The sequence below is a fragment of the Canis lupus genome, chromosome 16 (genome assembly GCF_011100685.1).
Source record: "Canis lupus familiaris isolate Mischka breed German Shepherd chromosome 16, alternate assembly UU_Cfam_GSD_1.0, whole genome shotgun sequence".
NCBI classification, from domain to species: domain Eukaryota; kingdom Metazoa; phylum Chordata; class Mammalia; order Carnivora; family Canidae; genus Canis; species Canis lupus.
The window spans coordinates 41830833-41847740 of NC_049237.1; the positions used below are offsets into that span (position 1 = coordinate 41830833).

Genomic DNA, 16908 nt, shown 5'->3' on the forward strand with positions numbered 1-16908 from the left:
TAATAGTGTGTGAGGCTAGAGGAAAAGTTAAATGCCCCAAAGTTCTAAATACTGTGTCAGAGGCGGGCTGCATCACTGGGGCTCAGGATCTTAGCAACCAAGCATTTTCCCCCCCAAACTTCCAAAGGGAAGTTTTAATTTTTATTATAATAATGTGGCATCTCAGAGATTCCAAGCTCATATTCAGAGATTTATGCTTGTTGATCCCAGAGATCTTGCATACTGGATAATGGTGTGTGCTTTCATTCATGTTGACTGCTGTTTAAACCAACTCCTGAGAAGCAACACCTGCCCAGAGCTCTTTTAGTCTTTTTAGTTTCTCTGGGTGTGTGGCTAATGTACCAGTAATTTTACTTAAACTCCAGAATTTCCTCTAGTTGTAAACATAATTGTCATTTCTTCTTTTTAGAAGCTTCTCTGACTACCACCCTACCCCTACAAACACGTTTCCCCCAAGTCTGCTTTTCATAGTTTGTGCCCTCTGAGAGGGCACGCTGCCTGGGCCACCAGGGATTTACGTATGGGAACAGTGTCGCGGAGAGTGGGGGCTGCAAGGCCCCAGCCCAGGTGAGCTGGCTTTGCTTTTATTGACAGCGTGAAGCAGCACGAGCGCTATGGCCAGCTGACCCTTGTCAACTCCACGGCGGCCGACACGGGCGAGTTCAGCTGTTGGGGGCAGCTCTGTCACGGGTACATCTGCAGGAAAGACGAGACCAAAACAGGCTCCACCTACATCTTCTTCACAGGTAAACTCTTTGGTGTATTGGTGGGATTCTTCAGAATTCTGGACTGGGCCAGAGTTTCTGAGTATCTAATGATGAGATATTGAGAACACTCCCTGTTTGCTGGGCTCTGTGGATTTATGTCCATCATTTCATGCAAGTCTCACACCAACCCTCCAGGGTAAGTACTAACAGCATTTCCATTGCTTCCACGGGAAGAGGGGGTTTAGAGAGATTAAATACTTCCTTGAGGTCATATGGGTAAGTGACAGTACCAGGATTTGAACCCAGTCTGATTCCAGAGTCTGTGCCTGCATTGTCCAATACGGCAGCCTCTAAACATGTGTGACTATTTATTATTCATTTATTTTTGAGAGAGAGAGAGAGAGAGAATGAATGTGTGCAAGCCAGAGGGGTAGAAGACCAGAGGGAGAGACGGGATCTTAAGCAGGCTCCATGCTCAGCACTTGATCTCATGATCCTGAGATCACAGCTTGAGCGAAAATCAAGAGTCGGCTGCTTAACCGCCTGAGCCACCCAGTCGCCCCCATGTGTGACTACTTAGATTTATATGGAAATTACTTAAAATCAAACAATTTAAAACTCAATTTCTGAGTGGCATTCACCTTGTTTGGAGTGCTCCATGGCCACATGTGGCTGGTGGCTCCTCCTGGCCACTGCAGACAGAGAACATGCCCATCATCACACAAATCTCTATTGGACAGCATGGCTGCAGACTCTTAGTCACTGTGCTCTCAGGACCTATGATGACCTTTCTAGAGCTCCATAGTCATAGGATGCTCAGTCAAAGGCCTCCTCACATTTGTTCCTAGGAATACTGTGAGTGGAAATTTGGGGGCAAGATTCCCAAAGGTTGTGGCCCTAGTGGCTCCAGCCCCATCCCTGTGCCAAGTGAGGTCCCTAAAAATGCACAGGTCAGAGGGAAACCTCTTCTTGGGCAGCCTTGGGTGTGTTTCTGCCAGGTAAAATTTGCTTTTGGAGAAAGAGGCATTGCTAAATAGCTTGCCAGTCTCCTTTCTCTGCAGAGCTGTCTACACAATGACGTTTGGGGCACAATGTTCTCCAACAGGTTCAGAGGTAAGGAACAGCTTTCCAGAATCCTACAAATGCCACCCTCTGGTGCTACTGTTGTCCTTAGTACTTTGGATGAAGCCAGAAGGCTTTCTTTTATGGGCTTTGTCTACATCCTGAATCCTTCCACCTTTCAGACCTCCACTGACATAGCCGCTGTGACCCAAATGATCTTAAGACCTGGCCATTAGTGAATACTTTAGCAGGATCTCATGTGTGTCCCCTTTCCTCCCACATAGCTCCTCTCTAGCAAGAAGATGCATTAGCAGAGCGCTCTGCGATTTGGGAGTCACATGTATCTCATTCCGTTATCACCACACCCCAGGAAATAAGTAGAAGTTACTTTACTGTCTCTATTTTAGAAATTATGATGCTCACACCAAGACTTGAAAGGGCAAGGTGACTCGTTCAGTGTTCCATGTCAGTAGTGGGGAGAAAGAGTCAACCCTTATTTTCCTGACCTGGGATCTAATGCTCTTGCTGCCCTGATCCATTTCTAGGACAAAGTGATAGGTAGATAGACAGGCAGAAGGACACTAGCTAGCATAAGTGGTGTTGTCAGGAGAATTGCTAACAGTTGTTCATAGGTAATCCCTTGTGAGCCTCGTTCTGGAATGTGCTGCACAGAAATGCCCATGTGCCCTTAGAGCCTGTTATCCTGGACAAGGACTGATGCCATATCTCAAATTGCAGAATGAAGATTCCCTGCCATGATTAGCACTAGCACATCTTCCTAAAATATTGGGTTTTGAATTGAGATTTTGAACTAAAGGCCCTCCCCCACCCCTTGAGCTGAACATCCCACTAGGGTTAAGGGCTGTCTGAGTTTCAGAGCCAGGTCCTCATTCTTAATTTATGGCAAGCTCTTTAGTGAATCCCAGGAAGGCTAAAATATTTACTTCAACTTTAAAGAAACCTGGATGAAAAAGGGACATGACCTTTGAGTTATATCATTTTCTCTTTTCTCCACACCAAGCCAAGAGACCAATTAGATTTTCAGTATAGGGTTTAGCATTTATCTTTTCAGGCATGGGTGGGTTTGTGAAACCAAGATGAGCTATTCTGGAAGCTGAGCTTCCCGCTGCTGGCTCTGATTCTTTCAGAACATATGCTGCCCCGCTACCCACATAGAGAAATGTCTGGCATTCATTATGTTTGTGTGTTTCCCAGAGTTTGATTGCAAACACTATGAAGCCTCTTTTTGACTGTTGTTGATTTGCACAATTTTTGATTAAGCGACTGCCACATGTTCTATTTAATCTTTATCTGGGGTGGGAGGCTCTCAGGGTTATTTTTCTTTCTCTCTAAGCTCTTATTGAAGTATATATAAAGAAAGCTACACAAAATATAAGTATACAGCTCAATAAATTATCCTCAAATGAGTATACGCATGTAACTACCACCCTGGTGGAGGTGAGAACATTACCAACAGGAGGGCTTTCTCCCGGCAAAGCCTTGGGCACCAATTATCATATGTACTAAAACCACATTAATGCGCACTTTACTAAATATGGAGTTTGTTGAAATCTGGATTTGAATTTATAGCCTATGTAGTTTTTCTTTTGAATATCTGAATTTCCATGTGTTTAGTTTTCTTAAAGTAATGCTTGCCATCTACTTGAGTAGCTGCAAATGTTTGCAGGGGTCATATGTCATCTAAAACTTTTTAGATGAACTTCAGCAAAGTTTTTGTTGGTGGTTGATGGAATCTGCTAATTACAAATATGTCTTTTTTTCTGTTAAAGCAACTGGTGTGGTTACTTCTTTCAGATATTTTTTTTCTGTATTTAAATTCAATTTGCCAGTATATAGTATAACACCCAGTGCTCATCACATCATATGTGCCCTCCTTAATCAAAGACTGTTTTATAGTACAAGATCATATTTTTATATTCTGGAATTCGGATTATTCACTTATTTTCCTGGCTTTGTTTACTGGTTCAGTTCCCTCTATAAAACCTTAAAATAAATGTCGCTTCTAAATCTCACAGTCAGAAATTCCACAAGTGCTTTTGCTCAAAAGCTATCTTTACTACTCCAGATTCTTCTCTGTGCAAATGGGATGTAGAAGCACAGAGATTATGGTGATACATCCAAGGATATAGACTTACTCTGTGTGAACACATGGGTTTTAGATACAACATTGACCAAAGTGCCCCTTAACTTTCAGCCAATTTATCATGAAAGTGGCACAAATCACTCAGTGTGATATAGAGCCTTACAAAGATGGAGATTCACTGAGCCATGACCTATTTCAATTCCTTCTCCATCTCAGAGCCAGGGAAAGACTTCCCTGTCATTGAACTTGGCACTCATAGCCAAAGAACTCTTGATCCATGAAGACATTTGATGTTGTGTCTAGGAATTCTGTCCCCAACCTAAAATATCATATAACTGACACAATGAGGGCTGGTGGAGGAGACAGCCAAGAAGAATTATTTGTTTCAGGAACATTGAGAGGGAAAAACAGGGAACAACTTAATAAATGTTGGAGTATGATTACGTTCAAAGATTTCTCTTAGCAAGAACTATAATATTCCCTCACAGAATCATCCAGAAAACAAAGGATTTAATGTGCCATGCCAAAAACAAAACCCTAACCCACAGTCCCTTGACTCTCCTCAGGAATAAATGTATGGGCAAGCCGGTTCTTGTTTCTCTCATTTCTGTAAGACCAAATGCCATCATCAGAATTTAAAGTACAGGGAGAGTGATTTCAGAGCAAACAGGAGGATATAAGAAATGGACTGAATTCCCCAGCCTAGAGTTAGACAAGCAGAGCTCAGAACCTGAGACTAGTGAACTGGCTGTCCTTACTTGATTCTCTTTCCACTGACCTTGGCAGGAAATGAGGTCCTCTGGGTTGTAAGGACATATGAGGATACCAGCACTCTTGCTGGGCTGGGCCTCTCAGAGGTTCTGCTGGGCTGGGAACCATTCCCACTGGGCCATTACGGAGCATGTGCTCTGGGGCTAACGTCTCCAGACTCACAGCAGATTGTTCAAGAGTTTTAAAATTTCTCTTAACCTCCTAAAGACATCAGTCTCTTTCCCTGCTTCCTCAGTGGGGTAATTCATGGGCCTGATTCGGGCTTGATCTCAAACCTCTTTGTTTCCTTTAAGGAGATGGGAAGTAAAATCTGTTTTATAAAAAAAAAAAAAAAAAAGGCGGGGGGGGAAGCATTAAAAAAATAGCTTTTTCTATGCATAAAAACTTAGTATCGGAGTATATTGGCATGTCCCTTTTTGTGCCCTAAGAATGTAAAAATCCTTAAAGTACTCTTGTTTCTCCAGAATAAATAAATCTCTATCTTTCCCTTTGCAGAGAAAGGAGAACTCTTTGTACCTTCTCCCAGTTACTTTGATGTTGTCTACCTGAACCCGGACAGGCAGGCTGTGGTTCCTTGTCGGGTGACTGTCCTGTCAGCCAAAGTCACCCTCCACAGGGAGTTCCCAGCCAAGGAAATCCCAGTCAATGGGACAGACATTGTTTATGATGTGAAGAGAGGCTTTGTGTATCTGCAACCTCGTTCCGACCACCAGGGGGTGCTCTACTGCAAGGCGGAGGCTGGGGGCAAGTCTCAGATCTCAGTCAAGTACCAGCTGCTCTACGTGGAAGGTGAGCCTGCTCCTACCAGTACGGAGACTTTAGTCTCTTCCGGCTGGTCAGTATCATGTACTGCTGTTCCCAACTGTGGATGGAAATTAGGAGGCACAGAATGCTGCTCTTAAAGGCTCCTCTGCTGTACCGCCATTTCTAGAATTGCCTGTGACCTGACCCAACATGCCTCAACTCCCTTCATCCACTCTTCACTCTGGTACTACCTCTGTGTGATGGATCAGCAATTCTCCAGTATTTCCAACCTCTTAGAACATCCTCTCTGATGAGAGCATCCTCTTTGTTGTAACCAAAATCCATGGTCTCCTAAGGGCACCATCCCTCCCCAACTCAAGGTCAAGTTTTTCTTGTGCTCATTCTCACTTCCTCACCCTCGCCCTCCCATCCTCTGTTAGGAACCTCTGCTACTCTGAGTCTCATGGCTTCACCACCTTTCTCGTCTCCTTTCCAGTCACTGCCTTTGTTCGCTCGTTGTCCTCCTTGTCACTTCACTTTCTGGGTGACATCAACATCCACTTGGAGTTCATCGCGCCTGCTTCACTGACCACTTCATCCCTTCCACCTCGGGAACACCTCCTTCAGCTGCAACTTCAGCCTGTCCTCAGCCACAGCTGCTCTAACTGGATAGTCACTCGCTGAGTCAGACGTCCAATTCACACACAGCCTCATCCCTGCTCAGATCGTTGCTCAGTCATCAGTGACTCCGCTGGGCCTGTCCTCACCTCTACCCTCCTCCCCACATTTCCCAGTGCCCTCCTGCCCTTCCTGCCCTTCCAGCTTGGGGTGCAGGCCTTGACATTGCTATGCTTTCTGTCAGTGCCCTCAACTCCTTGCCCATCTGTTGTCCTCCCACTGTCCATGGAAATACTACCCTGGAGAACATGATTCTAGCCTTTCCCGTGCCAAGAGCTACTGGCAAATGCTATGGATGGGTAAGTTCAGTCTCTTCCAGTTGGCCTCATTTCCCACTTCTTGACACAACTGAAGTATGCTCAAATCTCTCTGGTAAAAATGGAACTATTTTTTGAGTGATTTTAGTGAGTTCTGACTCAGTGAGTTCATTCATGTATGAAATACGTCTTTCTCCTCTTCTTCAACTCTGCCATATTGAAACCCACTTTCCTAAGGGACGTGGGTCCCTTAATGATCTCAGTTCAATTCGACATTCAACAGGCACTTTGATTAGTAAGACAGTCTCATTCCAGTTTCTAACACTGTTCATTTAAAATCTTTAACCCTACATTTGACATGAAGTCTGCTTCTGCTCTGTTCACCTGCATGCAGGCGGTACTGGTGACTCCAGCATCTCGGAGTCGGTGGGGGGGGGGGGGGGGTGGGAGGGTTGTAGTGGTGGAGGGGTTAGAAGGAGAGAGGCTGCAGTCCAGAGGCAGTTGTCTCTTGGTAGTATTTACTGACCTGGCTTATCCTTGAACCCAATGGGACAGATGGTGGCTCCAATATCTTGCCATGGATAAGGAATTCACCCCTAAGCAGCCCCTGTCGGGCATATGCCTGTGTCGGATTCAACCCGATTCTCCTTTTGGGTCCTCTGCTGAAGGCCCTGCTGTTCACATGTACTCTTTGGTCCATGATGTGGTGTGGTCTCAGAAAGGATATAGCCCCTGACATCTCTATGTCCTTCTGTTCCCCTAACTCTGGAACATGTCAGAATGAGAAACTTACAGCAGAGACACAATCTAGGCCCCCTGTCCCTGCCCCGGTGGCACAGGAGCAGCCAGCAGAGTTTCCTACTGCAGGATAACATGTTGTCCCCTTAACAACTGATTCTTTTGGGGTTCCCTCTCCTGACTTCCAGGACAGAAAGCACCCCCTGCCCACAGCCCCTGTAGGTGAGTTGAAGAAATGGTTCCTTTTCATGTACTTTTCCCCAAGAACTCTTCTTTGACCAAGGTGGGTGGTCTGTGTGTGCAATCCTGCTGCTTGAGCAGCCCTGAAGAGGCATGAGTGGCCCCAAGAACAAATGGTTCTCCGAAATGAGAATGTGGACTCCTTATTGCCTCTCGTTCTCAGCCATGGGATTTAGCAGGCAATGGCCCCCAACACGCCACCACCGCCAAGTAAGTCTACACCCTCCTTGACCATCGTCAGCCATCCACTAAGGTCTTCTCTTTATCCCATCACAGCCAAATGCCCTGAGAGGGTGCTCCCCATTCTCCGTGTTTCCTTCTCTCCTACACGCTCCTCATCTCTCAACCCTGTGTCTCACCAAAGCAGCTCTTGCTCAGGGCCTTGGAACTCACAGGCTATTAAATCCAGTAGATAAGTGTCCGTCTTCATCCTATTAGATTACATGACACCTATGTGAAATGCCTTTTCCCTGGCTTCAAGTTTTCCTTTCCCCTGACTTTTCACATTCTCATTTGTCAGCATTTTGCTTCTCCCCAGCTTGTGAATGTTGGAGGTCCACAAGACACTCTTCTTCCTCATGCCTGTTCTCCTCCTGGCCAGCCTCGGCCATATCCACACTCTGCTTCATGTCTGCTCACCGGTAGCTCCCGAGTGTGTGTGGCCCAGCTCTGGGAGTGCCAGCTTCTGGTGTCCAACCCCCAATCTGGTATCTGCACTTGGTTGCTTCATGGGCCCTGCCTCGAACTGAGTCTTCCTCCAGGACCTGGCTCTTCAGTTTTCCCAGATTTAGCAATAGCACTAGTCACCCATGTGCTGGCCCAAAACTGGGAGTCACCCTGACAGTCCTGTCTCTTCCCTCCCAGTCCTTTTCACTTCTTCCATCAAATCCTTTTCACATCTTACTTTTCATGCCCTATTTCTCCCCATCCTTACTGAAAAAAAAGTTCAAACTGTCGTCATCTGCTCCTGGGACTAATACAACTACATTTTCAATTGATTTCCCCATTTCTCTCTGTCCTCCACATTGCAGCTGATTAGAATTAAAATTAAAGCCATTTAGTAGGTTCCTGCTTTTCTCAGGCCTCTAGTCAGAATCTTGCTCGTGGACTCAAGTGCTTGCTGGACCAGCCTCTGCACTCCTCCTCCTCCCTGACCTGCAGCCCACCTGGCTTTCATCCTCCTCACCTTGGAGGCTCTGCACACTGTGATTCCCAGGCTGCGGCTACCTCCTAGCTTCTCCCTCTGTTAGGGACACCTGTTAGGCTCACCCTTCAGGTTTTAGTTCAAACACTGCTCTCCCAATCATGGAGGCCTTCCTTGCTTTTCAGACTGTTCTGAACTTCTAGAACATACTGGGCTTCTCCATCATTCATAATACAGCTCAAGTTTTACATTTACTGTACAATTACTTGCTCAGTGTCTGCCTTCCCCAGACCACGACTAGAGGCTCCCAAGGGCTCAGAGACCACGTCTATGTTGTTTACTGCTACAGTCCCAGCTCCTAATCCATTGCCTTGCTCAAGGCTGCCATCAAAATGTCCTGGGGGAACGAACCCCTAGTGAAGAAACGTTTCTGCAGTGCTGTGAAGTAAAGGTACTATGAACAGATGTAGTATTTGTGCCCCTCCTGCAAACGTCTTTTTCCTCAGATTCAGACATTCTCCTCTTCCTTCTGAGGATGGGCAGCCCCACACTGGTCTGTTTTTCACCCCTTCAGCTGCCCTCCTCCCAGACTGCCCCTTTCTGATAGTCTGCTTGCTCTTTCCCCACACACTTTCTTCTCATGTTTCTTATTCCTCTTATTGCCAGAACTTTGAGCCTCCTCTCCTAGTGTAAATATAATGGCTGGGCCCAGGAGTCCTGGATGAGTACCCCATCCTGGACCATCAAGGTAGAGAGGTGGCATCCAAGGAAACCAGAAGTGGTGGGATAGCCTAGGCCTGAAGCTGGCTGGGAAAGCTGGAAGGCAGGCAGAAATGTTACAGTTCCGTTCAAAGAACTAAGCAGGTCTCAAGATTTTTTTTCCGTTAGAGACAAACTCATGGATTCCATCTCACTTTCCCTGTCTCCTTTCTTTCAGTTCCCAGAGGCCCTCCATCAACAACCATCTTGGCATCCTCAAACAAAGTGAGAAGTGGGGATGACCTCAGTGTTCTCTGCACTGTCCTAGGGGAACCTGATGTGGAGGTGGAATTCAGGTGGATCTATCCAGGACAGAAGGTAAGGGTGGGCTCTCTCCATTCACAGTTTTGTCCCCCATCCTCACCCCTAAATGAAGAGATAGGAACTTAAGAAGTGTGAGAAATATGTGGAACTATGGTAGAAGTGCAGGCTTATTGGTTTTCTAAGAGATTTCAGTATATTTAAAAGTATTTTTTTTTTTTTTTTTTAAAGGACAGGGAAGAAGTGGATTCCATTAGGCACTTCAGCATACTCTCTCTATAGGTTTTCTTCATAACCTTTTTTTTTTTTTTTTTTTTTTTTTTTTGGTTTTCTTCATAACCTTTAAGCAAGGATGGGGCCTCCCTCTTTCCCCACCCCCAATGCTGGGTCAATTGGAGGCCAATGAGTTTCCAGCAGAGTGCTCTCCCCATACAAACTGTGCCCTGTGGTGAGGACATCCACCAAGTGGGCATATAAGCCTAGGCCATGGCAAAAAGGTGCTATGAGGCCAGAGATAATTTTAAAATAGACTTTCCAAAGAGCGATAACTACCCATTTAGCCTCTGTGCCTGTTTTGCTCACTAAAATAAACAGCTTTGCTACCAACATGGAATAATTCCTTCATTGCCAGAAGAGATTTGGCCTCCCAAGACAGACTCAGTAGCCAATACACTTCTGGCTTACAGGCTATGATTGGTGGAAAATAACTCTCCCCAGAGAAAAGTAGTTTCCTGGTAAAGGAAGTGTTGCCACACTTCAAAGACATCAATGATGCTCAACAGATTTTTTTTTTTTAATGAGCAGAAAGGGTATTTATTAACATTGGTAATATTACAGTTATGTTAAACTAATCCAGAACACACTACATTCTTATTACCAAAGTTGGATGAAGCATCTTAAAAGTGACCATCTTACTTTCTAGAAATAGGGAGTTATGTCATCAAGGGCATCATGTTACCTATCCTCGGTACAACTTTTCTCCCCACTGGAGTCCTTTGGCATATTTGACTAATTCTACTTCTCCCTCCCCCAAATCTGAATAGTTAGGAGCTCTTATTCATTCACATTTGGCTTTAAATTCTGAGACTAAGAACCAGTGAGTGAGCAATGTAAAGAGGAGAGCAGTGGAAACTTTTTCTTTTTTTTTTTTTTTTTTTTTTTTTTTTTGCCTAATACCAGTTCCACATTCTTGGGGTTCCAAAAGAATAAATTTTGTATTAAGTAGCCATTTACTGAAGAGCAGAAAGAACGTGCCAAACAGAATAATGTTTATACAGCATAAAAGCTCCCCTGTGCTACACATACCAAATAGTCTAAGTACGTATTTTACACTTTGAAAAGAACACCCAACGGTGTAGGGTGAATGGGAGCTGTTTATAGCAGCTTGTTGCTTGTGCTTCAGCGCATGGGGGTGTCATTCAACAGGATGAAAGGCCTGTGACAATTCAAGACACTTGGCGGCTGATCCATAGAGGCCTGGGGCACACCACAAGAATCTCCCAGAGCGTCATGACAATCGAAGATTTGGAGACCACTGATGTAGGATATTATATTTGCACTGCTCAGAATCTCCAAGGGGAGACTACAGTTGCCACCACTGTTGAGTTTTCCTGACTTGGAAAATGAAGTATAATGAATTGATGGAAAGTTCATTCGTATATACATGACCCGCTTTGGGGTTCTTTTGACTCATGCTTTGCCAGAGGCTGATGTCAAGTGCCAAACCCCACCCCCGGCCCTGTGAGTCAGACCCAGACATCCAAACTAAAAGGAAGTCACTCGGTCTAATAATAGAAGTGTTAACTCCTCTGACAGAAAGCATGTATTCTGATTGCTTACCTATGTACATGCATTTTCTACTTTTTTATAATAAAAAAGCATTGATTTTAAAATTAAAACTCTATTAAATGAGCAAGTTTTTATAAAAAATATTAAATGAGCCAAGTATTTGTTTAGGAAGTACACCCAGAAGGACTTGTTGGCAGCATGCCTGGGTCAATACTTAAGATACTATTTGATAACACAACCATAATACATGAGGATCTAAAAATGGAACAGTACATGGTTCAACTATGTATCATGCTGCATATAAAGTTATCAAAAAAATGAATTTAATTTGCTTTTTTAAGCTGCTGCACTCCAAAGTACTAGCTCTAGATGGGTCATTCTAGAGTATGTGTTTTGAAAGATTTTCAATACAAGATAGATTTCTAGATCAAGGAGGATTCAACCTCATTTAGGCTTTTTTACCATCTTCAAAAATATTTAGAGCTTAGCTCTTCCCATTTTCTTACCTTATACAGCAAAATTGTTAAGATCAGTCAAAATTTCTCCAATACACACAGCTTAGAATTCAGAGAAACTTACCTGTAAGTCTGGCTCTCAGAGCCAGATTTCAGCCTGTGACCAATTTGGTCATTGCATTGGAAGCTCCTGGGAAACAAATGGTCACCTGGGTCTTGAGAAGGGTGAAAAATTGGGTTCTTTGGAGGGTGGAGTAGGTCAGAGGTTGCGGTTCTTATATTGAATATTCCAGCATTATTTATTTGATCAAAGTAAAATACATTTTCCATCACTACAAACTGAGCACAACTAGTTTACACATCCATATTTTTATGACGTGCCAACATTTTGCATCCTACGTGAAAAACATTTGGTTTGGAAAAAAATCTTAAAGTTCTCAGTCTCGTTTCCTATCTACTCTCCTGTTGTCTCCCATTATCTGAAGACATTTTGTACTAATTGTGTGAGATTGATTTCCCCTAGACACCTAAACAGTATGGAGGACAGCAAGGAACAGCACAAGATTTCCCATGTGTAGGAGATGGCAAACCCAACTTTGGCTAATGGCATTGAAAACAACCCAGAAGGGCAGGCAGAGAGATATTCCAGGAGGCAGCAGTGAACCCAGATTCCCATTTATCAGAAGCAAACATAGAAGGTTATATACATAAGAAGCTGTTGGAGGTTCAAGGCTTCAGACACAGTCACTAATAAAACCACCATGCATCCCACCATGCACCATGAATATCAGTTCGCTATGTAGTGTGTGTGTGTAAATGAGGACTCAAATATCCACCTCTAGTATCCTGACTGTTACTACACTATAGGGGTCACTTGTACAGCCACTGGACCTCAGCAACACAGGTTAGTAAATACTGACTTGCAGGGAGAAGGAGATAAAGCCACAATTCTTCCTTCTACTTCCCTCCAAACTATTAGAACTGGGGGAGGTAATACGTTCTGAAAAGAAACTGAAATATAACTCGGTAATAAGTTCTGAAAAAAAACTGAAATATAACTCAGAGCTGTGTATACTACATATTTTCTATTCATTGACTATTCTGCTACTTTCTCATGGCAGGATTCCTCAAAGGGTACATGGAAACTTAGCATTATCTTCCTCCACCACCCCCCAATTTTTTATTTTATTTTTTAAATACTGCATCACTGCCTGAAACAGGCTGTTGCTACGCATCAGTAAGCGTGCAATCCTACCATAGCTAATGACTTATTCTTCATCCTCTCTAGGGTTTCCCAAAATGTGTTCTATGAGAGCCAGGCCTTGGTTTGTTTGGAAAGTGGTTTTGGCACTTTGATGACGAGCTGGCTCTGGAAAAGCATATTCCTTGTCCCAGAGAAAAGTAGGTAGGAGGTAGAAGGTTTGCCTTTGTGGCTCTGCTGAGAGGTGGGGTGGTGGGGGAGGAGGTGTGGAGAAGAGGAAGGGGGGGGATGAGGATGATGGGAGAGCAGATAGTTTCAATCTGTGGGCATAGATCAAAGTAAGGCAGAAGCAAATCCACTGGTGCTGCCGTTTTTCTTTATACAGATTTTTAGAAAAGTTAGGGTTCTATATTTGCTCATAGCCTGAGAAAATAGATTGTAGACTCGTTAGGTTCACATGGGTACGTTACAAATCTACAGAAAAAAAATCTAAGTAGCATCAATTGACATGGTTCAACACCAAAACACTGCCAAGTTACTCCAGAAGGATACAGAACTGTGTAGACGCGGACAAGTCAAAGCCTTTCCTGTCATTACTGCTCCCCACTGTCAAGGGCTTGAGCTGAGTTGGTGCTAGAGAATCTTGATCCAAGCAACTATTGCTCCTCCTTCTATGGCTTTTGCAGAAATGCGTACGCTATTATTTGATTAGTACATACCCAGATATACGCGTTTGACTTTGAGTACACAGCAAAGGAGACAGCGTCAGACACACGACACTCCGGGCATCCATTTCATTCATACATCCCCAGTCAGACCAAAGTAAAAATCACAAGAAGGTGTCTGTGGTGACGAACATTATAAAGGTTATAAATCTTAACAGGCCCCTGAGAGTTTTTTCCCCTTATGCTTAGGTGAAAAAGGCAATGAACAAGACCCTCTCATTCTTTAAGTGCTTTGTGCAACGGTGTCCATGTAGATCCGTTCGGAGATCTTTGGGGAGGAGGCTCTTGGGCTGGGTGCAAGTCTTCCTGCAGCATTCCAGTCTCCTATGGAGCCTCGGGGGTGGCGACCCTCCAGTCCCAGCGTGGGCATCACACGTCCACCACTGTAGCTCTTGCTCCCGTGAGCATGGTGAGGGTCAGTCCCGCAGAACTGTACAGATGCTTTCGGACAGTCTCCTGGTTTCCAGAAAGCGTCATCTGGGTGAGATGCTGGGGCTGGGGAAGGAGCCGGAGTTCCTTGGGGACTGGAAGGGGACAGCGGCAGACGTGGGGGACCGCTTGGGGCTGCACAGATCCCCATTATGCAGCTTCCACAGCAGCTCCTCGTTCTCCATGGACAGTCTCTTGTTGACTTTGGACTCCTTCTCCAGAGACTCCTGCAGAACGGCCTGCTCGGTGGACAGTTGCCTTGAAAACAAAAAACAAAAACAAAAACAAAAAAAACCACTTGAAAAAAAATGCTTAGCATTTAAAATTTGAGCCCCCGAAACAAGCCCTTGGGAACAAAAGGGGAGCCCTGCACAGAACTGCTGGGCAAGGGGGTGTGGCTGCTGGCCACACACCAGGAACCTGAGCCTGAGCCAAAGGTAAAGTACCTTTGTAGGGGGGTAGGCTGGGGAGGGGGTCATGGTTGGCTGGGTGACCCTCCCACAGCCTTTCTCCATGTCTTCTGACTCTCTTATGTCTGGGGCTGTTTCTTATTTGGACTTGGGATGCTCCTTCCCCAAAAGCACGCTCAGGATCAATAAGCCAGGGACCGCAGTGGCCCACACTGTGGTGGCAAATGCACAAAAGTGTTCCCATCTAATTTTCCATGGGGCCGTGAGCACTTGTTCAACCAACCACATGCTTCAGTCCCACTTGCAGAGGCGCATTGCTGGAGCATGGTTGAGAGAGCAACACTTGTCACTCAAGGAAGGGAGGAGCTCAGGAAACGCAGGACCGTTTTGTTTTTTGTTTTTTTCTTTTTTACCTTGAAATTGCCATATGCTTGTCCATCCGAGCTTTTAATTCCTCATTCTCCTGCTGGAATCGCTTCAGTTTGTCAACCAGCACGGTGTTGTTGTCCACCTTGGTGTAAACGAGAATGCCAATGTTTATAGGTTAAAAATAAAGCCCCTCCCCTTCAGCACATTCCTCACCCCAGAGCACTGGGGCAGATTTAATTAAGGCAGGTTTAGTAATAGACTGAAGTATCTGCATTCAAGAAGAATCTAAAGCAGCAACACAGAACATCTAGGGATAGATTTTTATTATTTTTTATTATTTTTTTATTTTTTTTAAAGATTTTATTTATTCATGAGAGACACAAAGAGATGCAGAGACATAGGCAGAGGGAGAAGCAGGCTCCCTGCAGGGAGCAGGATACGGGACTCGATCCCCGGACCCCAGGATCATGCTCTGAGCCAAAGGCAGATGCTCTACCACTGAGGCACCCAGGCATCCCTGGAGACAGATTTTTAAAAATATGTATGCCAGGCCACTGAGACACCCAGGGGGAACGGATTTGTTCCGGGTCACATTGTTTTAGATCCGCTCCTGAGAATCGGTGCTCTGCCCTGGGCAGCACTGGGGGCTGTGCGCCTCTTTCAGTTTCAAGGTGGTAAAAGGAGAACAGCAGCTCGCCTGCACTACAGCTTCCTACAGTAAATTCGGGAGAAAAAAAATTTCCCATGTTCGAAGAAAATTCCTAGCAGGCCAGCAGTTAACAGTTCTTGGCAATGTCTACTGTGGCCCTCCACATGGTTTCCAGGTTCTCTGGAGCCTTTACCTTGGGGTGGCTGCACAAAGTGCTGATTCTCAAAGCTCTGTAGAGCACCAACCGGGAAGAGGGGCATCAGAGAGAGCCTCCCTCTTCGGTTCAGTGAAGAGACATTTGTTCTCCTGCTGGCCTGCCCAGGCTAAGCTTTCAAGGAAAACAAATTGATCAGGGGAGAGATTAAAAGTTATAATCCCAGAAGACATCTAATTGCTTAACGTGACAAAGAGTTGATTACATCCCATGACTTTCTAAAGGTAAACTGTTATTACTTGCTTTGGTAGTGACATCACAGCTCTGACAGAATTAATTCTAATCCCTGTCTCTACAGCGTATGACTCATATGACTCATCTGCTCTGATTATGACTTTTGGTTGGGAGTCCTGGTGTTCTTACCATTTCCTATGATCCAGAAAATGCTCGGGACAAGCCTGTCAGGTGGAATAAATTTCCCCCAAATGAGACAATGTAAGAAAAAAAGGGAGCCTTGGAACTCCCAGTCATCACAAAGGAATTCAAGATAAAACATGAGCTGGTGAGATTTGGAATGAGAGACTGGGCAGGGACTGGCCTGATAGTATCATCTCATCCAATTCTTCTTTTTATAGAAGAGACTAGCCCCGGTGATGCCACACAGCTGACCACTGGCAAAGCTAGTCTTCATACCAAAATTTTTGTGCTGAAAAAGCCTCCTTGCTTTCTACGAGCCTTATTTCTACAGAGGCTTAGAGTTTACAAATACAAGCATACTTCATTTTATCATATTTCACTTCCTTGTGCTTTGCAGATATTGTATTTATTTATTTATTTATTTATTTATTTATTTATTTATTTATTTATTTATTTATTTATTTATTTACAAATCGAAGATCTGTGGCAACCCTGTGTCAAGAAAGTCTACTGGCACAATTTTTCCAATAACATTTGTTCTCTTCAACGTCTCTGACACATTTTGATAATTCTGGAAATATTTCAAACGTTTTCAGTATTATTACATTTGCTATGGTGACTTGTGATTACAGTGAGTACTGATTACAACTCACTGAAAGCTTAGATAGCATTTTTTATCTAAAGTATGTGCACTGAGGTTTTTTTGTTTGTTTTAACATATAAAGCTATTGCACACTTAATAGACTTTTATATGCACTGGGAAACCAAAAGTGCATTTGACTCACTTTATTGCAATACTGGCATTGTGGGGTCTGAAACCGAGCCCACAGTAACATTCACTGAGGT

The 16908-nt window shown here is 44.4% G+C and overlaps 2 protein-coding genes across 8 annotated transcripts in view; one reads left to right on the forward strand and one right to left on the reverse strand.

Annotated features, from left to right (window-relative positions):
- Window positions 1-11368, forward strand: part of PDGFRL (platelet derived growth factor receptor like) — a 65344-nt gene extending 53976 nt beyond the window's left edge. Inside the window, exons 3-6 of the mRNA XM_038560273.1 lie at window positions 595-746; window positions 5140-5433; window positions 9383-9522; window positions 10891-11368. Of these exons, the coding sequence (XP_038416201.1) occupies window positions 595-746; window positions 5140-5433; window positions 9383-9522; window positions 10891-11079 (775 nt within the window). The 3' untranslated portion in view covers window positions 11080-11368. The remainder of the gene's footprint in view (window positions 1-594; window positions 747-5139; window positions 5434-9382; window positions 9523-10890) is intronic.
- A 615-nt stretch (window positions 11369-11983) lies between these two features.
- The window catches only part of MTUS1 (microtubule associated scaffold protein 1), a 165513-nt gene continuing 160588 nt past the window's right edge, over window positions 11984-16908 (reverse strand). For 5 of the 7 annotated variants that reach the window (XM_038560267.1, XM_038560266.1, XM_038560270.1 and 2 more), the window contains 2 exons: window positions 14887-14984; window positions 13945-14321 (listed from right to left, as the gene is read on the reverse strand). In XM_038560267.1, coding sequence (XP_038416195.1) covers window positions 14108-14321; window positions 14887-14984 — 312 coding nt within the window. In that variant the 3' untranslated portion in view covers window positions 13945-14107. Of the gene's footprint in view, window positions 14322-14886; window positions 14985-16908 lie in introns of all 7 variants that reach the window. The other 2 variants (XM_038560269.1, XM_038560268.1) reach the window with 1 other exon arrangement.